Here is a 19,502-nt window from a genome sequence, read left to right as displayed (position 1 = left end):
CTATGGCAGAGCCGGAGATTGCCAAAGGCAGCGCTTCGGCTCTGCCATAGAGTTGTATTGAGGGGGTATGTCGGCCGCCGCTTCGTGCGGAGGTCGACACGCCCGGTTCCCGCGGGCTGTCGGGGCTCCGTACAGGAGATCGCAGGGGGCCCCAGCGGTCGGACCTCCCGCGATCTCAAACTTATCCCCTATCCTTAGGATAGGGGATAAGTTGTTCACCACTGGACTACTCCTTTAAGAGGTTAAATGAGATCTCTATTAAAAATTAACTTATCCCCTATCCACTGGTTGGGGATAAGTAGCTGATCGCTGGAGATCTAACCGCTGGGACCCCTGTGATCTCTGGGGTGGGACCTGGCACTTTTAGTGAGGATCATGTGTCCCATTCATTTATGGGAGCACCCATAGAAATGAATGAAGTATGTCCATCTACTGGTCGACGACACGTGCTTCTCACTAAAAGTGCCGGGGTCCCGTCCTGGAGATCGTGAGGGGTCCCAATGGTCGGACACCCACAATCAGCTACTTATACCCTATCCTTTGGATAGGGGATACATTTAAAGGGTTAATTCCAAAATGATAACTTGCAGATAGGTGGTAAGTATCCTAAGAACTAGTCACCCAAGTGAGTGGAGCCTTAGTCCAGCAGAAACACTCATGCTCCATTCACCTGCTGTGGAAGTTATGAATATAGCTCTGTGCTGTACTCTATCTTCCCCAGTCACATAGGAGATTTATCATTCTTTTCAAACGTATGGCTTTTATATGACAATTTTATTAAAATTACTTTTGCTTACATGCGACCTATTTATCAAATAGTCACACGACCTTGATAAATAAATCGCACGTAAGCAAAACCTGGGAAAGCCGCTTACAAAAGCATTTTTTAAAGCAGAAAAGTTTTCCCTTATGCTAATACCTGAAGTTCTTTATCTACCCTTTATTACCAGTAGCGTTGCTAGAAAGTGCATGCCCACACAGCTAAATGGCTGATAGTGGGTTGCGGGTGTCCGTGCAGAGGAACCGACCCAAAAACAGACTAGTGTGCGGTGCTTCTCCGGGATTAAACAGGCGATTTCAGCAGAGATGCTGTGTGAACTTTTTATTTCTCAATGTACAGTGGTAACAAGAGCAATTTAAGTTACACAGGTTTAGGACAATGCGTTTCTAGAGGGGAATCCTCTCTTCATCAGGTCCATTTATTAATGTAAGTTGCAAGTAATTTATACAGTATGGGGGCTTCAAACTTTTCAAATTTTAGCGGGTAGCTGACGTCACTTGGGGCTGGGTTGTGACGTCAGTCCCCTTGACCTCAGCTATGAATGCTGAGGGTTTCAGCAGGGTATAGCTATAACATTTACACATTTTCCCCATTGAAACCAATACACCTATTTAGGTCTATGGCAGAGCTGGCTGGCTTCATGTTCAAGTTGAGCAGCTTTAGGTCTGGCTAAGTCTTGGATGGGAGACCAGAGGAACAGGTGTGAGTGTCAGCAAAGGTCAATACGTTAACTAGATACTGGTTGAGATGGAAGTAATGTACTTTGTGGTTACATTAGAATGCTTGTGGTTGCATTAGAAAGTTCAGTTAATTGTTATTGACAGATGTGGGAAGTTATTCACACACTTGTGGTAACATTAGATTAAAGTAATATGGGCAGGTTTAAAAGTGATGGAGTGTAGTGATTGCATTTGACCAGTAGGGGCCGCTGTTGTATAAATGAAATGGTGTGTTTAACACCTTAAGGACCAAGCCCATTTTAACCTTAAAGGGATTGTGCGCTTCCCTGACTTTTGGAGCTCCGCTCACAGCGTCCGGAAGTTCATTACTCCAAACAATGTGTTAAGGCTTCCGTGTTCACGGCCGCCGGGCGTGATGTCTCGCCCGCCCCCTCGTGACGTCTCACCCGCCCCCTCAACGAAAGTCTATGGGAAGGGGGCGCGACCTCATAGACTTTGGTAGATGGGGCAGGCAAGATGCCACGAGGGGCCGCGAACACGGAAGCCCGCACACAGCGTTCGGAGTAATGAACTTCTGGACGCTGTGAGCGGAGCTCCGAAAGTCAGGGCAGCGCACAACCCCAATTTAATTTTAGCATTTTTGTTTTTTCCTCCTCGCCTTCTAAAATCCATAACTCTTTTATATTTATATTTTTATATTTCCATCTATAAACCCGAATAAGGGCTTGTTCTTTGCGTGGCCAATTGTACTTTATAATGAAACCTCTCATTTTACCATAAAATGTACGGTGAACCCAAAAAAAAAAAAAAAAAATGAAAACCACAATTTTGCACATTTTGGAGGGGTTTGTTTTCACACTATACACTTTACGGTAGAAATGACGTGTTCTTTATTCTGTGGGTCAATACCGTTAAAATGATACCCATGGATGGATACCGTATTTATCGGCGTATAACACGCACTTTTTAGGCAAAAATTTTTAGCCTAAAGTCTGTGTGCGTGTTATACCCCGATACACCCCCAGGAAAGGCAGGGGGGAGAGAGGCCGTCGCTGCCCGCTTCTCTCCCCCTGCCTTTCCTGGGGTCTAGAGCGCTGCTGCCGGCCCTTTTCACCCCCTGGTTATCGGCGCCGCTGCCCGTTCTGTCCCCCTGACTATCGGTGCCGGCGCCGATAGCCAGGGAGAGAGAAGCGGCGCCGACAGCCAGGGGGAGAGAAGGGGCAGCGGCACCCATTGCCGGCGCCGCTGCCCCGTTGTCTCCCCCCATCCCCGGTGGCATAATTACCTGAGTCCGGTCCGCGCTGCTCCAGGCCTCCGTCGTGCGTCCCCGGCGTCATTGCTATGCGCTGAACGGCGCGGCGCTCTGACGTCAACCAGGGGGTGAAAAGGGCCGGCAGCAGCGCTCTAGACCCCAGGAAAGGCAGGGGGAGAGAAGCAGGCAGCGACGGCCTCTCTCCCCCTGCCTTTCCTGGGGGTATATCGGGGTATACACGCGCACACACGCACCCTCATTTTATCATGGATATTTGGGTAAAAAACTTTTTTATCGAGACCACATTTGCATATATTGAACTTTTAGATAATTTTTTTATAAATGTTTTTTTTGAATAAAATGTGACAAAAAAGCAGCATTTTTGGCCTTTTTTTAAACTTTTACGTTTACTCCGTTCCCCATACGGGATCATTAACATTATATTTTGATAGTTCGGACATTTATGCACGTAGCGATACCAAATATGTTTTGTTTTTAAAAAAATTAAGCTTTTTTGGGGTAAAATGGGAAAAACGAACAATTTTCAATTTTATTGGGGGGATGGGATTTTTAACTTTTTTTTTTTTATTTATTTTTTTTACTTTTTATCTTTAAATTTATTTATTTATATATTTTTTTTTTTTACACTAGGGGACCCATAGGGGACTATCTATAGCAATCATTTGATTACTAATACTGTTCAGTGCTATGCATAGAGAATAGCACTAATCAGAGCAGAAGACCCGAGGAGACGGACGGAGGCAGATGATCGAATCCGATCATCTGTTTTAACATGCGCATTGTCACAGATCTGTATTGATTACGGCATCTGAGGGGTTAATGGCGGACATCCGCGCGATCGCGGATGTCGGCCATTACCGGCGGGTCCCTGGCTGCTATCAGCTGAACCTGCTGTGTATGACGCGAGCAGACACACGACATAAATGTACGTCCTGGTGCGCGGACCGCCAAGTCAGGACATACATTTACGTCCGTGGTCGTTAAGGGGTTAAATGGGTTTGTGTTGTATTGTGATGGGTATGGGAGGTGGAATGTGTATTTGATTTCTGTTTTTGTTCTTGGGACGGGAATTTTAGGACTATTTCTCCCATCATGGACAGACTATGCCCATGATGGGAGTTATAGTTGATGGGTTTAGGCGCAGCAGGTCATTATCCAGAGACCCACTGCCATCTGCATTTATTAAGTTAACAAGCCGGTGGTACGTGCGGCTCCGCTGTGCTTCCGGCGGGGAATACTGTATACGGTATCATAATTCATAATCCCTGCCGCCGGGAGAGGGGAGCTCTGATTGGTGAAATTGGTGATAATACTGATCAGTGCTATGTCCTAAGCATAGCAATGAAGAGTATTAGCGATCGTCCAAAGTCCAAAATAGCTGCTTTTTTTTTTATAACATTTTATTAAAAAAAAATTTTTTTTTAAGTATTAAAAGTTTTATATGAGCAAATATGGTATTAATAAAAAGTACAGATCACGGCGCAAAAAAATGAACCCTCATACCGCCGCTTATATGGAAAATGAAAAAGTTATAGGTCTTCAAAATAGGGGGATTTTAAAGGTACTAATTTCGTTAAACAGTTTGCAATTTTTTTTTAAGCGCAACAGTAATAGAAAAGTATGTTATCATGGGTATCATTTTAATCGTATTGACCCAAAGAATAAAGAACACACGTCATTTTTACTGTAACTTGTACGGCGTGAAAACGAAACCTTCCAAAATTTGCAAAATTTCCCCACACAAATAGTATTTTTTTGGTTGCGCCATACATCTTAATCCTTCCAATACTTTTTAGGGGATGTATACTAAAGAGAAATCCCAAAAAGAAATGCATTTCCTCTGATGTCATAACCACAGTGCTCTCTGCTGACCTCTGCTGTCCATTTTAGGAACTGTCCAGAGCAGCATATGTTTGCTATGGGGATTTTCTCCTGCTCTGGACAGTTCCTAAAATGGTCAGCAGAGAGCACTGTGGTCAGGACATCACAGGAAATGCATTTCTTTTTTGGATCTCTCCTTAGTATACAGCCCCTAAAAGGTACTGGAAGGATTAAATTTTTTTTAAAGGGGTTGTGCGCTGCCCTGCAGTTCGGAGCTCCGCTCACAGCGTCCGGAAGTTCATTACTCCGAACGCTTTGTGCGGGCTTCCGTGTTCGCGGCCGGCGGGCGTGACGTCACGCCCGGCCCCTTCGTGACATCTAGCCCGCCCCCTCTACCAAAGTCTATGGGAAAGGGGCGTGACGCGCCCCCTTTCCATAGACTTTCATTGAGTGGGCGGGCGAGACGTCACGAAGGGGCCGGGCGTGACGTCACGCCCGCCAGCCGCAAACACGAAAGCCCGCACACAGCGTTCGGAATAATGAACTTCCGGACGCTGAGAGCGGAGCTCCGAACTGCTGGGCAGCGCACAACCCCTTTAATAGAAGTAATTTACAAATCTGTTTAACTTTCTGGCACCAGTTCATTAAAAAAAAAAAAAAAAAAAGTTTTCCATGGGAGTACCCCTTCAAATGGACACTGTCAGATATAAAAACTTTTTATATGTTGTACATCTTGGCAAAACAATAGTTTTTCTAATATACTTCTTTAAAAAATGTTCACATTTTATTAAAGATAATTGCCTTTGAAAATCCCACCACTAGGTGTCCCCATACCTCCTGGGACACTGAGTCCCACAACAGCATGAAGCGTGTCCAAGGGTCATGGACCCCCTCATGCTGCTGTGGGACTCATCAGTGTTGGGGATATCTGTACTGGATAGTCAGAAGGCTTGTGTAGAACTAATGTATATTATATTTGTCTATTTTACAGAGATGAAATTGGCTTAATCCCGTGTCCAGAGGCAAAATTCAATCGCAGCCCCATTGTACTGGTGGAGAATAAGTTGGGGGTGGAGAGCTGGTGCATCAAGTTTCTGCTTCCTTATGTACACAACAAGCTCTTGCTTTACCGACAGAAGAAGCTTTGGCTCAATAGAGATGGTGAGCCTTTTTTTAATCTTATACAACCATTGTACTTTTGTTGTTTTTTTAAAATGTTTTTATTCTAAAGAGGGATGAAGCTAAACCAAAAAATCTTTCACTGAAGTAAAGTTTCCTGTATCTGTACGTTCCATTTGCTTCCGTTTTGAAATCTTGCCACTGATCTATGCATACTAACTAAATGGTATTGTTTGTCTTAAAGTCTACCTGGCGTTTGCAAAAATGTTTGACTTGATGTAGATAATAACATAAGTATATTTGTAATATACATTGGTTACACTTCCTTTTTATTTTTATTTTTTTTTATAAATGCTGTCCCTGCAGCTATTTCTTGTGTGTATCTGTGCAGAGACATTACAGGAAGTGTGGGTGGGACAAGCAGGGCTCTGTGCTGGCTTCTGGCTTGTCAATCATCCTGCTGTGTGAGATGGGGGCGTATCACAGAGCCTCACTGCACAGAGCCCTGCTTGTCCTCCAGTGCGCAGAGCCCTGCTTGTCCTCCAGTGCGCAGAGCCCTGCTTGTCCTCCAGTGCGCAGAGCCCTGCTTGTCCTCCAGTGCGCAGAGCCCTGCTTGTTGCCCAGGGCCCTGCTTGTCCTCCAGTGCGCAGAGCCCTGCTTGTTGCCCAGGGCCCTGCTTGTCCTCCAGTGCGCAGAGCCCTGCCTGTTGCCCAGGGCCCTGCTTGTCCTCCAGTGCGCAGAGCCCTGCTTGTTGCCCAGGGCCCTGCTTGTCCTCCAGTGCACAGAGCCCTGCTTGTTGCCCAGGGCCCTGCTTGTCCTCAGGTTAATATCATTATCAGTCAATGTCACTAGTCCTAAGTTTATAATGCAAATGGCATTGTGAGTGATAGGATATGGGACAATATATGAGTAAGGATTTTTGAGAGCAAGTATATAAAGATTTTAGGGGGAATTTATCACTGGTTTCAGCCAAATCTGTCAACTATCTTATGTATGCCTGATGCTTTCTTCCTGCAGGGCCTAGTTTTAGGCCAAATAAGCGATCAGCCAACAGCTATTTATGCTGGGTTAATATATAGTATTTTGTTTAGTGTTTAATCCTTCTTTTGAAATTTAATTTGGTCAGTATTCTTAGCTATAGATGAGCGAAGTTACAGTGATTCGATTAGTCACAAACTTCTCGCTCGGCAGTTGATGACTTTTCCTGCATAAATGAGTTCAGCTTTCAGGTGCTCTGGTGGGCTGGAAAAGGTGGATACAGTCTTAAGAGAGAGTCTACAGCCCACCGGAGCACCTGAAAGCTGAACTAATTTATGCAGGCTAAAGTCATCAACTGCCGAGCCGAGAAGTTTGTGACAAATCCAATTATCTTTGACACTTCTACTTCTGATTTTGGCTAAGAATAGAGATGAACGAAGTTACAGTAAAGATATATAATGCAAAGGTTTTAATAATTTTCAGTGTTTTGGACCATTTTTGGTTTCTGCTTAAAGGGGTACTCCGATGGAAAACATTTATTTATTTTTTATTTTTTTATCAGCTGGTGCCAAAAAGTTAAACAGATTTGTAAATTTTCTTCTATATAAAAATCGTAATCCTTCAAGTACTTATCAGCTGCTGTATGCCCTCCAGGAAGTTGTATTTCTGGATTTCTTTTCTGTCTGACCACAGTGCTCTCTACTGACACCAGTCAGTGTCAGGAACTGCCCATAGTACAAGCAAATCCTCAGAGCAAACGTCTCCTGCTCTGGACAGTTCCTGATATGGACAAAGGTATCAGCAGAGAGCACTGTGGTCAGACTGAAAAGAAATCCAGAAAGAAAAACAACTTCATGTGGAGCATACATCAGCTGTTATGTACTGGAAGGATTAAGATTTTTTTAAATAGAAGTAATTTACAAATCTGTTTACCCGTTGATTTGAGAGAATTTGTTTTCCACCAGTACCAGAGTACCCCTTTAAAATACTGACCAAAGTGCTACATGTGAACCCAGGTCTAAGGGTGTATGAGCATCGTAAGTCAACTTGGCAGCAGGCATGCCAGAGCACTTCTCCACTGGACTTTTTACTTTTTTTCATTCATCACTTATGCACAGGATAGGTGATAAATATATGATCGTCAGGCGTCTGACAGCCAGACCCCACTGATCTAGTGTATAGCAGTCCCCAGTTGCCCCTTGTTAATGGACCGGTTCTGAGCTTAGATGACCACTGCTCCATTCACTCCTTATGGGCTATCATGGTCAGTCCCATAACCGTAAATCCTGCATTAGCTACACAAGCGCATTACTACTACATTCAAAAGGGATTTTTTTATATCCATTTTCAATGTGAGACTCCCAGCTAACCCCTTTTATAGGAGTTCCCTGGGCTTTTAAAATAGAGGGCCCAATATAAGCTTTGAGGGTCCTCTCTAATGTTTACCAGTGCTCATCCTTGAGGATAGGTCATCAATTTGTAAAGCCTGGATAATCCCTTCAAGCTCTGACCATAGCTTTAAAAGATTTCTACATGGCAGACACATCTGGGCGCACTTTTGGCACACTCTGGGCACCTGACACACAGGGTCATAGTGCAGGTGAACCATATTAAAATGATGTATTACTCACCCGAACCGGTGCTGCCATTCAGGAGATATCCAGTGTGTTAGCCTCCATTGCTAAAGGTGTTAAAGGGGTATTCCAGGATTTTTTTTGACTATGCTACAGGGGGTGTAAAGTTAGTGTAGTTCATAATATAGTGTCTGTACCTGTGTGTGACAGTTCTCACAATTCTTATGCGATTTTCACCCCAATATTTATTTTTATCAGCATAAAAAATTACTGTTGTCTCGGATTTTTCCCAGCTTGCAATGTGGCTGAGACCTGACTCACTAGTCAGCTGATGACAGGGAGCCTGTCTGCTTCAATGGGTGGAGCGATTGCTTGGAGGGAGAGAGATCAATCTGCAACTAATGCAACAGCTGTAGGCACCCTGATTGGAAACCACAGGTCTTTTGAATGGATGCAGCTCATTTATGTTTCAATGGGTGGGGTGGCTGATGTGTGGAAGGGAGGAAAATGGAATTATGGGATTTGTAGGCAAAGAAGAAAACTCAAACAGGAAATACCAGTTCACAAAAAGCTAGCCACAGTATTATGGTAATCTCACAACATAGCCATTTAGCCCCAAGACAAGCCCAGATCCTTCCTAAGTATGTCCATTACTGCCTGCCAGGTACATACTAAAATCACCTTATGCTGGATAACTTCTTTAATCTCTGGTTTTGCCCAGCATCCCTGCCTCCTTCCCCTCTGTTCCGATACGCCCACAGTCTGTGATATTAATAGCTGCTCTTATAACTAAGGGTGCGTTCACATGTCCTTCTGTCCCAGTTTTTTTTTCCCCACTGTTTAGGAACATTGTTGCTGCTTGTAAACGAATTACAAACGGTTGCAAAATAATCCCATTGATGTCAATGGGATTTTTTAACAATCCTTTCACATCCCTTTGCACCCGTCTGCGCTCATTTCCGTTTTTTTTGTTTTTGTTTTTTGTTTTTTTTACGGGAGAAAAGATGGTGCATGCTGTATTTTTTTTCTCCCGTCAAAAGAACGGAAGAAAAAATGGATACAGTAAATTTAACATTGAAGTCTATGAAAAATGGATGAGCCTTGAATGTCATTCATTTGCATCCGTTTTTTTTATTTGTTTTTACTTCTGAGCATGCTCCAGAACAAAAATATATATTTTTTGGTTTATTAACTGAACAATAACGGATCCAAACGGATACAAACGTTTGCGTCCATTATTGTCGTTTTTTTTTTTTTTTTTTTTTTTTAAGTCCGTTTAAAATTTTGACAGGAGAAAAATGGGATGGGTCTAGACGGCCGTGTGAATGCAGCCTAAATTGGGGATCAGCTCCGGTAAATTTCCATAAATATTTGTAATCTTTCATATTATCACAATTTGGAAAACTGATTTCTACAATAGATGTCTATAATATTGACTTTTCCAGTCTCTATTATAGAATGGTAGTAAACATTTACAATTAATGTAAAGTTAAAGACTTGGTAGGGAACAATAGATTCTTCTGTTCATTTCCTGGGCACACTTCAACAGAACAGCTCTAGATAGACTTGGTCAGCTCTATGAATTTTACTTATTCAAAGGCCCTTTGTTTATAGCAAGATCAATGTTCCTGCCTTCTACAATCTAGGAAAACTGACATTTGCAAGAGTTTTAAAGTTAATCTTCCCCCTCCCATGTATATACTTTTTAAAACTGAGGTAATTTGTAAATGTATCTAGATGTTTTTTGGCTGTGGTTTGGCGCAGAAAAGTCACACGTACGGTACGGTACTGTGCGTGCAACTTTTTTTTTTTTTTTTTTTTTTGCCCACAGCAGCTTTATAAGAAAACATTATGGACAATCAAATTTCTGTTTTTGGTTGCAATGGTCAGGAATTTATCAATGCGACTTTTTAAAAAAAGGCACAAAAAAAGAGTTGGCAACCATACTTCCCCCAACCCACCTTTAGCCTACCAACGCAATCCCCCACCCCCACGCTGTTTGGTTCAAGCCATGCAGGGACCATGTTTAGGATAATGAATAGCTATAGAATTGTTTGACTATGTTTTACTTAGGGTATGTTCACACCCGCAAATCTGCAGCAGAACATATGCATGTATCCTAATAGAAATTAAAGATTGCTTGTCACCAAACTAAACTTTAAATATATTGTTCCTTGTGTAATTATAAAACTCTTTGCTAATTACTTGCTGTTAAAATTTTCAACCTTGATATGTTTTTAATGTCATTGAAAAAACGGCCACTAGGTGGCTCTGTTCTGTTCTGTACAGTTAGTTTGGTCTCCTCCCGGCCTGACAGGAGACCAAACTCAGAAAGTGCGTGTGGTGCTTGGTGTGGCACAGCTCTCACAGGCTTCAGTGATGTCGCCCCTGCTGGGGAATGCCCATTTCTCCTGCCGGGAGCTCACACAATGTGAGCAAGGGGTAAGGTATGATACACAGCTGTTTAAAGCTCGGAAACATTTTTTAAGGGCAGGAAAGTTGTTAAGAGTAGTTAAGGAATATAATCTAAGTTAGTTTAGAAAATATGGTTTGATGACAGGTACTCTTTAAATGGGCACTGTCAGTGAGGACAAGCTGGGAGTTGTAGTTTTGCTAATACTAGGGGAGATGTGAGCAGACAGCATACTGAGGGAGGGGGCGGAGACCTGCACAGTGAGGCCACACCCCCTCCCTTTGGGAGGAATTCAGACTAGTGAGCTAAATTAAAAGTGTAATAAAATAAAGGTGCTAGACACATAATGTACATGGTCAGTTATATATTAAAAACATTTTTTGTTGGATCTGATGGGTACGCTTTAAATATATATAAATATATAATTGTTTTGTTTTTTTTTTGTTTTTTTATAGCTGGCCTCAGGCTCTTTATCTAGTACATAAAACATACTTATACTTATATGATGCTGGTTATGCTTTATGGTTTCTTTTCCAGTTTTGTTGTTATCAGATGGGAATTCTAATTGATCTATGCGTTTCTTTAAAAAAATTAAGATTTTTTTTCCATACATGTCAAAAAGTGTGTTGCTTCCATCTAGTTATTTGGCGTTAAGTGTATGCCTTATTTATAAGCTCCATTAATTAACTTTACTCTTGGGTGGAAAAATATATAGTCAGCGGGTGCAATTGGATGGAAGAAGTTTAGGTGAACATCAGAGCGTGAAGTGTTTTACTTTAGCTTTCTTTTAAAATGAAGAAGCAAATATTCTTGTGTCTTGAGTCTTAACATAGTTTTAACAAGCTAGAAAAGCTTCATTAATCTTAAATGAATTTAATGATTCCCTGAATGTAAAATAGCGTAGGGATCATTAAAGCGTCTGCTAGAAACCTGGGACAAATGAAGGCCACTTTGCGCTAACACACTGGGTTCTTCTTTGCAATGTCTGTATTTGTCAGTTTTATAATCTATATTTATATACGGTGGGGGAGAGCTCTGACATTCTGATCCAGAGCTCTTAATTTTCTGCCCAGATGTAGATTCTAATGATAAATTACTGGCTGCCTGCAACAATCACTAAGAGGAGCTTACAGCATACTATTTATGCATTAAATTCACCCATAAATCAATTGGCAGTAATCTCCAGACTCCCTTCTAGTAGGGGCTGCTGCAGCCTTGGTTGTACAGTGATCCCTCAACTTACAATGGCCTCAACATACAATAGTTTCAAAATACAACGGGCTTTTCTGGACCATTGTAAGTTGAAACCAGACTCAACATACAATGACAATCTGGACAAAGATAGTCCAGATCTGTGAAACTTGTCAATGGCCGAGAGAACTGACCAATCAGAATGGGCAATTTACTGGTAAAACCCCTGTATTACTGAAGTGTATGCACTGACTGAAGTCTGGTAGCGCCCCCTACAGTGCAGGGAGGTATTACATGTTCTGTACACTTTACCTGTACCAGGGTTACCTGCTCCTTTTGGACACCAGGTGAGGGCGGCTCCATGTTACTTTTTTAGGACATTGCATGTACTGTACAGGACCCCGAAAAAGCTCCTGTCCTCTACATAGACCAGTGTTTCCCAAGCAGGGTGCCCCCAGCTGCTGCAAAACTACAATTCCCAGCATGCCCGGACAGCCTTCGGCTGTCCGGGCATGCTGGGAGTTGTAGTTTTGCAACAGCTGGAGGCTCCCTGCTTGGGAAACACTGACATAGACAGTAATTTACAGCTTCCAGCAGATCTTTATTACATATATATATATATATATATATATATATATATATATATATATATAAGGATTTGCTTTATCTATATTAGTTATCTACTTATTTTTCTTTAATCCTCACTTTTTCCTATTTTTGGATGACATTTTGGAGCTTTAGAACCAATTACCAGGTTTCCATAGAGTTCTGATCTCAACATACAATGGTCGTCCTGGAACCAATTAATATTGTAACTTGAGGGAACACTGTATTGCTAACACTGATTGGCTGAGCAGGCATTTCCTGTCGGTGACTGTGGTTTATTGTCAAATATTTCAAGGGGTACTCTGGTGGAAAAAAAAAATGTTTTCAGATCAACTGGTGCCAGCAAGTTAAATAGATTTGTAAATTACTTCTATTTAAAAAAATATTTTCAGTACTTATCAGCTGCTATACTCCAGAGGAAGTTGTGTAGTTTTTTTCCTGTCTGACCACATTGCTCTCTTCTGACACTTCTGTCTGCATCAGGTAGTGTCCAGAGTAGGAGCAAGTCCCCATAGCAAACCTCTCCTGCTCTGGACAGTTCCTGACCTGAACAGAGGTGTCAGCAGAGAGCCCTGTGGTCAGACTGAAAAGAACTACACAACTTTCCCTGTAGTATACTGCAGCTGATAAGTACTGGAAGGGTTAAGTTTTAAATTGAAGTAGTTAACAAATCTGTTTTTAACTTTCTGGCACCAGTTGACTTAAAAAACGTAATTTTTTTTTACCAGAGTACCCCTTTAAAACCTCTCAATGTATTAATTATTGAGTATGAGTGCAATGCACAGAAATACACACCTATCAATGAGGTTATTAGGTTGCCAAAGATATGTGCTGCCGTTCTGAATTCACTTGGGCATGCAGATCACTGTAGCTGGACACCTGCTTTTGTACCTGCATGTCCAAGCACCTTCTGCTAGTTTGTGTAGACACTTCATGATGTCCTAGTCTTGCTATTTAACATGTAATTTCGCTTGCAGTACAGGATGGATGACTACACACCATTCTTCTAAACCGACGTTCCATTTATTAAGCGGTTGCGCTGTGCACCTCTTCATTTTAGTTAGTCATTGGGCTCCCAATTACTGGGACACGCTACCTCGAACAGTGCAGATATCTCGGCCTACGCGCGTAGCAGCTTGATAAACCAAGGTTTCTCAGTTCAAGGATTCTGTCCCACTCAGTTTGTGAAAATTGGCGATAATTGGCATGTACTGACTTGATCTGATTTCTGCGGTTTAACGTGGCTGAAAATATTTGCTTTCAATCTTGCTTTTCTAGCGATGAAGCCCCCCACATTTTGCAGATTAGAGCTAGGTGCCTAAAAAAAAGTTTATCTGGTTCTTCCTATATGTGCTCAACCTTACAGCTTCATGTTGCAGCTTAAAGAGTACCTGTCACCAAACTAAACTTTTTAATATATTGGGGGAGATTTATCAAAATCTGTCCAGAGGAAAAGTTGCTCAGTTGCCCATAGCAACCAATCAGATCGCTACTTTCATTTTGCAGAGGCCTTGTTAAAAATGAAAGAAGCAATCTGATTGGTTGCTATGGGCAACTGGGCAACTTTTCCTCTGGACAGGTTTTGATAAATCTCCCCCATTGTTCCTTGTGTAATTATAAGACATTTTGCTATTTTATTTGCTATTAAAATTCTCAACCTTTTATATGTTTTATTGTGATTAAAGAACGACCATTAGGTGTCTCTGTTCTGTTCCCTGCTGCAAGTCAAACAGTTAGTTTGGTCTCCTCCCAGCCTGGCAGGAGACCAAACTCAGGAATGTGCGTGTGGGGCATGGCGAGGCACAGCTCTCGCAGGCTTCAGTTACATCATGCCTGCTGGGGATACACAGCTTTTTAAAGCTCAGTAAAAGTTTTTAAGGGCAGGAAAAGTTGTTAGGAGTAGTTAGGGAATATAATCTGAGTTAGTTTAGATAATCTGGTTTGATGACAGGTACTCTTTAAATGTTAGAGTGTATATAGTAAATTTTATGCTGCCCCTTTTAAAGGACTATTCCCATCTTGAGGTTATATGCCTGTAATGTAGCAGTGTGTAGGATGCCTAACTTGTAAACTTGTAGTATCTTTTAACCCCTTAAGGACGCAGGACGTAAATGTACGTCCTGGTGAGGTGGTACTTAACGCACCAGGACGTACATTTACGTCCTAAGCATAACCGCGGGCATCGCAGCCAGGGACCCGCCGGCAATGGCCGACGCCCGCGATCTCGCGGGCGTCCGCCATTAACCCCTCAGGTGCCGGGATCAATACAGATCCCGGCATCTGCGGCAGTTCGTGATTTAAATGAACGATCGGATCGCCCGCAGCGCTGCTGCGGAGATCCGATCATTACTTAACGCCGCACGGAGGTCCCCTCTCCTTCCTCCGTGCGGCTCCCGGCGTCTCCTGCTCTGGTCTGTGATCGAGCAGACCAGAGCAGGAGATGACCGATAATACTGATCTGTTCTATGTCCTATACATAGAACAGATCAGTATTAGCAATCATGGTATTGCTATGAATTGTAAAAGTAAAAGTAAAAAAAAAAAGTGAAAAATCCCCTCCCCCAATAAAAAGTAAAACGTCCGTTTTTTCCTATTTTACCCCCAAAAAGCGTAAAAACCATTTTTTATAGACATATTTGGTATCGCCGCGTGTGTAAATGTCCGAACTATTAAAATAAAATGTTAATGATCCCGTACGGTGAACGGCGTGAACGAAAAAAAATTTAAAAAGTCCAAAATTCCTACTTTTTTAATGCATTTTATTAAAAAAAAATTATAAAAAATTTATTAAAAGTTTTTTATATGCAAATGTGGTATCAAAAAAAAGTACAGATCATGGCGCAAAAAATTAGCCCCCATACCGCCGCTTATACGGAAAAATAAAAAAGTTATAGGTCATCAAAATAAAGTGATTATAAACGTACTAATTTGGTTAAAAAGTTTGTGATTTTTTTTAAGCGCAACAATAATATAAAAGTATATAATAATGGGTATCATTTTAATCGTATTGACCCTAAGAATAAAGAACACACGTCATTTTTACCATAAATTGTACGGCGTGAAAACAAAACCTTCCAAAATTAGCAAAATTGCGTTTTTCGTTTTAATTTCCCCACAAAAAGTGTTTTTTGGTTGCACCATACATTTTATGATATAATGAGTGATGTCATTACAAAGGACAACTGGTCGCGCAAAAAACAGCCCATTTTGGCCTTAAGGACTCGAGGGCTTGAGTCCTTAAGGGGTTAAAGTAAATTGTGCAGTTTCATGCCAGTTTAAGAATGTATTCACACATACAGTATTCTGCGCATGTTTGATGCTTCAGTTCTTAATCTGCAGCCTTAAATGAATACACCCTTATGGTCAGTTCACACGTCCTTATTTTTTGCTGAAGATTTGCTGCAGCAGATTTTGCTACTCATTGAAATCAATGGGCAACAAAATCTGCTGCAGCAAAAAAAAAAAGGATGTGTGAGCTGAACCTTGGGGGGCATTCACACACTTAGTATATTTGATACTGCAGATTTTAATGTACTGTATATTTAATGATTGAACACAGCATTAAATATGGGATACTGTACGTGTGAAAACACTCTTAGGGTATGGTCCCACGTAGCGCTGTGCAAAATGTGCTGCACTGCGTATTCTAATATAAGCATACACCCAGGGCTACCCGGCAGCAACTCTGTGTGTTCAGTGAGGTTTGGGGGCAGGGCCATGCGTAAGCGATGCGTGGGACTTTCTTGGTCCTTTTCACACAGCTTTGTTTCTTGCTGAAGATTTTCTGCAGCCCATTTTGCTACTCTTTGAAGTCAATGGGCAGCAAAATCTGCAGCAACAATAAGGACATGTTAACTGACCCTTAGAGCCAGTTCACACGTATTTTTGCTGCATATTAGCTTTAGTAGATTTTGCTGCCTTTTTAACTTCAGTGGGTAGCAAAATCTGCAGCAGCAAATCTGCAGCAGAAGGACTGCTACAGGGTGCCTTTTTAGATGTGCCTACTCTGACACACTTCACTTCACTACTTCACTGTGCCGCTACGAGCAGACACACTTCTGCGATGTGCAGGTCGCTGAGCATGTGCGGTGTACTCGCACACATCTCGGCCATTCCCTAAACTAGGCTGGGAGCAGCCGTGATGTGTGAGTATACTGCGCATGCACGCGGCGACTCGCACATCGCAGTGTGTCTGCTCATAGCGGCATGTTGCCGCTCCGAGCAGGCACATCTAAAGGCACCCTGTAGCAGTCCATCGGTGGCGGATCCACATCTTAAAATACGCTGTGGATCTGCTTGTCTGAACGTGCCCTAGTCAATGGGCAGCAAAACCTGCAGCAAAAATACGCACGTGTGAACGTACCCTAAAACAGTATTTTAAATGTATGACAAAAACATGATGTGACTGGTGCTTTATCGATAAATTACTGTGTACAGTATATGAACCATCCTTTACAAACAGCTTTTTCCACCACTGATTTTTTGCTGTGCATTGAAACTGCTTATGCCCTACCCCTGATGTTGCCACCCCTCACTCCTTATCAGTTGACTCCATAACATCTGCCTCTGAATTACTTTTCTGTATTGAAAGATTGCAATAACTTTAATATTCATCTTGTAAAATTCTAATGATGTGTTCTTTTAAAGCTGTGTGCCTGCCTCCTTAAAAATAACATTAAAGGTAAAATATTAAGACAAAAAATCCTTTGGAAGATCAAAGATAAACCTAGCTAAACTGCAGCGGTGCGTGGCTCTTCTGATGTTCTATATTTAAGAATCCCTGTGGAGCTCCAATTCTACTGTGCCTCCAACCTCCTTAGTAATAGCAATTTAGAGTAAAATCTGGTTTGCAGAATCATCCAGTTTTGCTTTATGGAAATGAAAGGACTTCTCTCACGTAAAAGCCTTTTAGCTGCCCGACAAACATATTCATGCAATAAAGATGAACTCATCTCCACTCTGCGACGATGCTCAACTTGTCTCTGAAAAGTAAATGTTCTATAAAACCTGTTTTTTTTTATATTGTGACAGATAGCAGAAAGAAATGCTTGCTTAGTCTATGCATGTGGATGTGTTGCCTGTAAGTAGATACGAATGTCTCCTTTTTTGATATTTCACCACTAGATTACAGAATCTGTGTCACTCCTGTCATTGGGCTATGTTTAGTATTGTCCCTCATCACCATTAAAGTGAATGAGGTTGGTCTGCAGTACCAGACACAACTCATAGAGAAGCAGGACAATGATTCTGGAAACAAAGCAGATCATCTTTTTCCTAAGCATGGACGCCCATTTAAAGCTTGCTTTATAATGATGATACAGACAGTGTATCAATGGTGACCATGTAAGTGGACCACAATAGGTTCAGTCTGCATTTATTTTATAGGCAAAAAGGTACTACTACAAGCTTAAGTTTCTAATAACAGTTTGGCCGAATGTAATTGAACCTACTTTCTTTTGGATTTGTGGGTGCCGCTGTACAGAACACTGGTGAGACCTCACTTGGAGTATTGTGCGCAGTACTAGAGACCACATCTCCAGAAAAATATAGATACTTTGGGGAGAGTTCAGAGGTGATCTACTAAACTAGTCCATGGGTTGCAGAATAAAACTTACCTGGAAAGGTAAAATGACCTTAAAGGACTAGGGATGCACTGAAATTATTGGCCGCCAAAAATTATCGGCCGAAAATGCCCCTTTTGGCCTTTTCAGCTAAAGGAATTTCCTGCTGATAATTTTGGTGGGCGTGGCCTAAAATAAGGCGTGGCTTTCAACTTATACCCTCCCCGGTGTGAGGTGCAGAACACCCCCCTGTCTCGAGCAGTCAAGTCCCCCCCCTCGTTCCCAGGTCACTTGCGGCGGCGCGGTCGTTACGCCCCCTGCCATAGACTTGCATTAAGGGGGCGGGCCGTGATGTCACGAGGGGCAGAGCCATGATGTCACGCTGCTCCGTCCCCTGTATCGCCCGTCATGACATCTTATCCCCTATTCTTTGGATAGGGGATAAGATGTATAGGGGCGGAGTACCCCTTTAATGTAGCAGAAAAAAAAAGTAATCCAAAAAGTCTGTGGCCCTGTTGAGGAGACAAGTTTTATCCCTAAAAGTTATCTATTGCGGCAGATGTCCTTTAAAGGGGTACTCCGGTGAAAAACTATTTTATTCATTTTTTTTTTTTTTTTGATCACCTGGTGCCAGAAAGTTAAACAGATTTGTAAATTACTGCTATTTGCTAATCTTAATCCTTCTAGTACTTATCAGCTGCTGTATACTACAGAAGAAGTTGAGTTGTTCTTTTCTGTCTGACCACACTGCTCTCTGCTGACACCTCTGTCCATGTCAGGAACTGTCCAGAGCAGGAGCAAATCCCCATAGCAAACCTATACTGCTCTGGACAGTTCCTGACATGGACTCAGCAGAGAGCACTGTGGTGTGATGTCATTACAAAGTACAACTGGTGGTGCAAAAAACAAGCCCTCATGTAGGTCTGTAGGTGGGAAATTGAAAGAGTTCTGATTTTTAGAAGATGAGGTGGGAAAAAAACGAAAGTGCAAAAAATGAAGAAAAAAAACTAAACTAAAACTGTGTCCTTAAGGGGTTAAGCATGCATGGGGTAGGCATAAGGCTATCCTTCAAATAAGACCGGGCCAGGGACTATTTATAGTACTCAGAATATTGAGCAGACTAGATGGACAGAATGGTTTTTATCTGCCGACACATTTGGCAGATGTAGCGTATATTCACTATAGACCCAGATTTTTGTTGTGGATTGGATGCAGGTTTAGCCTTTATAAACAGCAATGGATACATTTCATGCAGAATCTACAACAGCTAGTGCCAGGTCACTTTTTTCATTTTTTGGAAGATTCCACATCATTTGAGCTGCCATGTGAGTTAACTATTGAAATCAATGTGAGGTGCTTTGTTAACCCCTTAACGACCACGGATGTAAATGTACATCCTGGTTTGGCGGTACTTCGCACACCAGGACGTACATTTACGTCCTGTGTATGACCGAGAGCATCAGAGCGGTGCTCATGTCACACACAGCAGGTTTTGGCTGCTATCA

The 19,502-nt window shown here is 42.1% G+C and overlaps 1 protein-coding gene across 1 annotated transcript in view; it reads left to right on the top strand.

The window, feature by feature from the left end:
* PTAR1 (protein prenyltransferase alpha subunit repeat containing 1) overlaps positions 1 to 19,502 on the top strand; it is a 44,351-nt gene that overhangs the window by 2,005 nt on the left and 22,844 nt on the right. The window contains exon 2 of the mRNA XM_056523057.1: positions 5,547 to 5,716. Coding sequence (XP_056379032.1) covers positions 5,547 to 5,716 — 170 coding nt within the window. The remainder of the gene's footprint in view (positions 1 to 5,546; positions 5,717 to 19,502) is intronic.

Source organism: Hyla sarda, chromosome 1 (genome assembly GCF_029499605.1).
Source record: "Hyla sarda isolate aHylSar1 chromosome 1, aHylSar1.hap1, whole genome shotgun sequence".
Taxonomy (NCBI): Eukaryota; Metazoa; Chordata; class Amphibia; order Anura; family Hylidae; genus Hyla; species Hyla sarda.
The sequence above is the reverse complement of the archived record's forward strand: the minus strand, read 5'-3'. Positions and strand labels throughout refer to the sequence as shown.